At 58.5% G+C, this 6,231-nt stretch overlaps 3 protein-coding genes across 3 annotated transcripts; 2 read left to right on the forward strand and 1 right to left on the reverse strand.

Moving 5' to 3' along the window:
• Positions 1-44: 44 nt before the first annotated feature.
• On the forward strand, positions 45-493 carry DICSQDRAFT_172395 (uncharacterized protein; the record flags this gene model as incomplete). The annotated part of the gene is made up of 2 exons (XM_007368133.1): positions 45-130; positions 184-493. The coding sequence occupies 2 exons, from the start codon at positions 45-47 to the stop codon at positions 491-493; spliced, it is 396 nt and encodes a 131-aa protein (XP_007368195.1).
• Positions 494-1,907: 1,414 nt separating this feature from the next.
• On the forward strand, positions 1,908-3,650 carry DICSQDRAFT_65726 (PLP-dependent transferase; the record flags this gene model as incomplete). Its single annotated transcript, XM_007368134.1, has 6 exons — positions 1,908-2,136; positions 2,216-2,320; positions 2,406-2,723; positions 2,786-2,920; positions 2,977-3,061; positions 3,140-3,650. The coding sequence occupies 6 exons, from the start codon at positions 1,908-1,910 to the stop codon at positions 3,648-3,650; spliced, it is 1,383 nt and encodes a 460-aa protein (XP_007368196.1).
• A 328-nt stretch (positions 3,651-3,978) lies between these two features.
• DICSQDRAFT_172397 (endoglucanase V-like protein) lies at positions 3,979-4,782 on the reverse strand (the record flags this gene model as incomplete). Its single annotated transcript, XM_007368135.1, has 4 exons — positions 3,979-3,992; positions 4,049-4,239; positions 4,309-4,567; positions 4,626-4,782. 4 exons carry the CDS (start codon positions 4,780-4,782, stop codon positions 3,979-3,981), a joined length of 621 nt encoding a protein of 206 aa, XP_007368197.1.
• Between the last annotated feature and the right edge of the window lie 1,449 nt (positions 4,783-6,231).

Below are 6,231 nucleotides of genomic sequence, written 5' to 3' on the forward strand. Positions count from 1 at the left end.
AGGAAGAGGGGAGGTTCATGTCGACTGAGTCCATATAGGCCAGGATGGACTTAACGCGGTCGACAACGGTGCGGCCGGAAACGGAAATCGAGCGCGATAAGCGCCCGCGCATCGATTGGGTGTTGTATAGGTATATGGGTGGGGCGGGATCCTCGAGTGCCGCTTCGACCGGGTCCCATTCAGAGACGTCGGAGAGCCGGTCGCTGTCGCAGTCGGATGGCGCATAGTCGGCGTCGTCGTCGTCGTCGTCGAAGAGGGCTCCCCAACCGCTGGGGTGCGCCTCGATGTCTTCTTCGGCGCCTCGGGGATCCATAAGCGCTGGAGGACAGGAAGCTTAGTGACGGTAGAAGGCAAGCAGGAGACGTCACGGCCTGTCACCGATGGGGGAGTCACGGGGGTGAAGCCACCAGACGTTAAGGTGCTCGGGAACCTCCGATTTTTCGTTCCCGCTTGGAGCTCCGAACGTCTGGTCACGAGACTACAGCTGATGTAAAAACCAGCGTCGCAGTCCCCGCGCCCAGGGATATGCTCGGATCACCGGATAACCCCGGCCGAGCGCCAGCTATACCATACCGCGGACATTGCCCGACTGTGGTGCACTGCTGGAAGCACCTGCACACAGCGGGGATCTTCGCGGGAAGCATTCCACGCAGAGTATTGTGTGTCCTGTAGCTCTGAAAGCCACGTAGCATGAGGCGGGGCACACTTCGCGCAGTCACGACGAGCTTGTCCCCCGACTGGGAGGTGGCCGGAGCGCTTGCTTGCGGGGCTCGGCAGGAGGCCGCCGCTGATCCGAGCACAGGGAGGCCTGGGGGAAACGCGACGCTGGTTTTTACATCAGCTGTATTTGTAGTCTGTACAACTGTACATCAAGGCCGCAGTTTCGGGACCGCGGTGACTAGCAGCTACGTCATATCTCTCGATCAATTCAGTACGGCGTCGCACACGCATCTCTTTATCTCCAGTCACAGCGTTCAGTGACCCCGCATACGCTTCGACTGAATATACTTACAGTAGACTACCTCATACTGCATGAGGTCATATCTGATAATGCATATCGCCGCAGAGGCCCCGGACGGGTACCAAACCAGCGCTCCCACTCGACAGGCCGTCTGATAATGCATAATGTCCCATAATGCATACGGAAATGGGGGTACCGATCCTATGCATTCTGAGGTAGTCTTCCAAGTACTGTATATCCTGCAATGTGCGTGGTTCGTGACTTGCTGAGACACCCGAGTTCATGCACTTATGAAGACACGAGTAAATTCCCCGACGACGCAGTGCACCTAGGCCATCGACGCGATTTCTAACAGTCCCACGCGCGGTGTTCTCTTACCAACTTTTACCCAACCATGCGTTGCCTGCTATTCTCGTGTGTCAGATTTCAGGTTCGAGCCATGCTTTGTGACTTATGAAGGGCCGAAGTTTTCTTTTGAGCGCTGAGGTTATCGCGTGCGCGAAGCTGAGGTCGAGTCAAGTGCCAGTGAGTCACCTCAGTATCTTTCAATCTTCGCGCCGTCATCCTACCGCCCGGCGATAACTTGCAGGGGAATTTGCCAGTCATCTGTAGTATGTGAGCATCGAGTCTGTTCTTTCAATCTGTACGTCAGTGGATGCGACAATCTGAAGCGCATGTGGTACGCAAAGCGTCTTCGTCTCTTCCTTCGCCATGCGACGGGATGCATCTTCTCTCTCTTCGTTTCACTGCAAATATCCTGAGCCGCTCTGGAGCGCGATTGCGTGCACGAGCGAGGCTCTGACGGGACTCCGCACACGCGGCACGCCGCCCCATCGCACTATAAGCCCCTGATCGACAAGCGTCCTGTACTGACCGGCCCACGCAGCAAAACCGCCCAAGCCGCTCGCATCCGTCCACGTCCATCTGACGCAACTTCACGAAAACGATGTCTACTGCTACGAACGGAGACGCGAAATACGCCTCGCGACCCACCGCGATCCTGCACCGCACGCCCTGGCGCCCGCCCGTCGCCTCCTCCGCGGAGGGCATCTACATCACCCTCGAGGACGGCACGAAGCTCATCGACGCCGTCGGCGGTGCCGCGGTGACGTGCATTGGCAACGGGCACCCGAAGGTGAAGCAGGCCATCAAGGATCAGGTCGAGAAGATCTCTTGTGAGTGTTGCTTTGCGCCTGGGTTGACCTCGGCCGCGCATGCGACGATGCGATGCTCACTGAACTCGGATCGGCACAGATGTGTACAACATGCAACTCTCGAACGAGCCCGCGGAGGAGCTCGCGCATTACCTCGTCGCGAGCAGCAACGGCGCGTTCGGCGCGGTTGGATTCGTCTCGGGAGGTACGTCTCTCGCATCTTATGCCATCCCCACCCCATCGCAATGGACGCTCTGGCCCCTAATGCATCATACGCGCGTCCACGCCAGGCTCCGAGGCGATGGAGGGCGTGATCAAGACCGCACGCCAGTACTTCTACGAGACGGGCCAGCACCAGCGCACGAACTTCATCGCGCGCAAGCTCTCCTTCCACGGCAACACGGTCGGCACGCTCTCGCTCGCTTACCATCCCGCGCGGCGCGCCCCCTACGCGTCGCTCCTCGATGAGAGGTCATATCATCACGTCTCGCCAGCGTACGCCGCGCGGTTCAAGGGAGCGGGGGAGAGCGAGGACGCGTACGTGGAGAGGCTGCGGAAGGAGCTGGAGGATAAGTTCTTGGAGCTGGGGCCGAATACGGTCATTGGATGTAAGAGGCGGCACTTTGAGGCGGATGTATGCGCGTATGCAGGCTGACTGGCGAACTTGCAGTCGTCGCAGAGACCGTGGTCGGTGCGACCACTGGTGTCGTAGCGGCACCGAAGGGTTACTTTATGGCTATGAAGTCGGTTTGCGAGAAGTACGGCGCGCTTTTCATCCTCGACGAGGTTATGAGCGGCATGGGTCGTGCGTCCGCCTCCTTGTTTCGTTTCGGCGTGATTGTTCACAATAAGGCGATTCAGGCATGGGCACTCTCCACGCGTGGGAGAGCTACGGCGATGGCGCATCTCCCGATCTTCAAGCAGTCGCGAAGGGCCTCGGGGGCGGGTACGTACATTCCGCCTCGTCGCAGCGCTCATCCGCTCCGCGGTATGAATGCATACTGACGTTGTCCCTCACGCCTAGGTACGTCTCGATCGGCGCGGTCCTCATGTCCCAACGAGTCGCCGACGGCGTCCGAGACAACGCCGGCTTCTGGAAGCACGGCCACACCTACCAGGCGCACCCCATCGCCTGCGCGGGCGCGCTCGCCGTGCAGAAGGTGATCGTCGAGGAGAATCTCCTCGAGAACATCCTAACGCAGGGCGCGCACCTCGGCGAGCTCCTCCGAACGCGCCTCACTGGCCCAAACGCGCGGGCTGCGCAGTACGTGTTCGACATCCGCGGAGGGGGCGGGTGGTGGGCGGTCGAGTGGGAGTTCAGCGTGCCGGGGACGTTCGCACTGGACGTTCAGTCTCGTGCTCTGAAAAACGGACTGGTCATCATGGGCTTCACGGGCGGGTCGAATGTCGAGGGCACGAAGGGCAACCATAACATGCTTTCGCCGGCTTACAACGTGACAAGACAAGAGGTGGAGACGATCGTGGATCTCTTCGTGAAGAGCATCGAGGAGGTTTTGGTGGCGAGTGGGCTATAGTTGCAGCGGGTAAGATCTAACGATACTATCTTGCAAAAGAAGTCTGGCTTGGGGTACGACAAGGATTCACTGTAGACCCAGACGCGGTGGATGCTCGTTCTGTTCTTATATAATTTCAAATGCTTCCCGTGGCGTTTGTGATGGTTGCTCACGTGCCCTGCGGGCCAGACACAAGTACTTATGCGATGTCGAGGGCTGCAGATGATTGGTTCAACTCGCCGAATATTTTCCAGTCGTAGTCACGTCTCGCAGATGGCCGACGCATGCTGTGAAAACTGACTGAAATTCCCGTGGAGGACAGCAAGAGTCCCGTCGAATATCCAATCGCTCAAGGGGCAGTACCTGGAAGAAGGACGATGTAAATCTCGCTACTTCTTTGGACTTTGTTCAATGCTCACCCTGGTTTCCGCAGCCGACCGACGGCCAAAGTCCGGCAGATTCGCCCTTGATGCACGAGCCGTTCCAAAGCGAGCCACCATCTGACCCGGACCACTGGCTGCACGACACTTCCGTAAACGTTCCCGTGAGCGCGCCGTGGCCAGAGGGGAAGAACGCGTTCGCGCCTCCGGTGTCCTCGCAGATGTCGAAGCTACATGGGGAAATCGAGGTGAGTCCCGAGAAACTCCGAGAAAGACGAGCACGGCAAGCCGAGACGTACTGGACGGGCTCGTTGTGCTGGTTCTTCTGGTTGCTCTGTGACTGACCGCACCACTCCTGGTTGCCCGAGACGGGGCAGAGGTCGGTGACCTTGACAATGATGGTGTGGAACGGGCCCGTGTACGCGGGCGAGTACGGGTCTGCGTTCGCCGTGAGGGAGAAGCAGCGGCCGCACGCGTCCCCAGGCCCCAGTCCCGGTGCCGACCCGAACGTGAGCTGGTTCACCGCTGCGGTGTAGCCGCTCGCCGCGATTCCGCAAGCTGTTGGCTGTGTCAGCACGGACAGAACTGCGTACTAGCTAAACGGGGCGAAGTGCACCTGGCTGGGAGCACCCGGAGTAGTGCGTGAAGGAGGCGCTGCCAGAGGGGTTTTGAACGTAGCCGCCGGTCGCTCGCTTGTCGGTGACGGAGACGCAGCTCGCGATGGTCGCGATGGCGATGAACTGGACGAAGAGGAGGAGCTTGCTTGCCGCCATGGCGTTTCCTGGTCCAGAGTTGTCGTGATACTGAGGCTAAGGGGGCAGTCGGTGATGCCACTCGCCTCTCCTTATAAAGCCGCGATGCAAGGTCTCATGCCCCACTGGCGAGGGCCGAGAGCAGCTGTGATGTCTCCGGCAAGCACCTGATAGGCGTGCGGAGCAGGAATATATTCGCTGATGGCAGAGAGGAGCGCATCAATATCGGGGACGATTGAAGGCCTCCCTCCCCAGAGCGTCACAATTGAAGAGAGCTACGTGGCTGGCTTGTCTGGAGGCTCCACTCGTGACTTGTAGAAGTTTCGCCGATGAAGTGCTATTCATGTATTTCGGAGCCAGTCTACGACAACTGGGGGAAGCGGCAGCGAAGTACGCACGAAGATACAACCTCGTAGGATCTCAACGGATAGCAGTTAGCCTGGAGTTATGGTTGCTGCGTACTGGAGCCATGGGCTTGGACATAACACTACAGCAAGATCTATTTCAAGGGCGGGTTGTAAAGTACCAAGCCAAGCTCGACAATGTTGCGGCCTTTTGGTCCAGTCGACACCAGAGCTGATTCCGGCAGCCAGACCGTTACATGGGCCGAGCCGCGATACTTTCACGAAGGCTCTAGGTTGGGAGTACTAGTGACACGAGGCTTGTACTGCCCGTATAGTTAAAGACAGCGCTGGCATGCCCGGATGCGGTTAGTGACGACTTGAAAACAGCATTCCAACCTCCGTCCGGAGTGTGCTTGGATGGACGAGCGGGCATGCGTGTTGGGACCACGAGAGCCAGGAACTGCTCCTCGGCAATCACTCAGTCAACCGTGACGCATGGCGCTTCGCCGCTTGCAGGGAGCTTCAACATTGATCTTGATGTTTGAACTCTGACATCATTTCCATGAGCGCGACTGATCTTGCAGCCTGAAAATCAGATGCCAAAATTAGGGCCGCTCTAGTCTCGTGACCAGACGTTCGGAGCTTTGAGCGGAAATGAAAAAACCGGGACTTTCCGCGCTCCTGAACGTCTGGTGGATCCACCCCCGTGACTCCCCGCTCGGTGACCTGTGTGACATACCGACGCCCCGTTAAGGTAATCCGACAAAGTCGGAGGGCGCCCTCGCGGCTGCACGCTGTCCTAGTTACAAGCTTGCATACCTCCTGTACTGTGCACAATGGCTCGAGCTCTCGGTCAACAATCTCCTCCACGCACTCCAGGGCAAACTCCTCGAGAGCCTTCCTAGCGCCCTGGGGCCGTACATGATGGTGTCGTGAGGAGGATGCGCGAGGGACCTTGTACCAGTGCTCGAGAATGCGGGGAAGCTCCTCGCTGCCCATAAGAGCGCTCCGCTCATACTGGACCTTAGGGTCTAAGATGCATGGGGAGATTCATATCTACGGACTCCATAAAAGCCAAAATTGACTTAACGTGGTCGACAACGCTGGTGTGCGTGCGGGAAACCGA

Source organism: Dichomitus squalens (genome assembly GCF_000275845.1).
Source record: "Dichomitus squalens LYAD-421 SS1 unplaced genomic scaffold DICSQscaffold_32, whole genome shotgun sequence".
In the NCBI taxonomy this organism is placed as follows: Eukaryota; Fungi; Basidiomycota; class Agaricomycetes; order Polyporales; family Polyporaceae; genus Dichomitus; species Dichomitus squalens.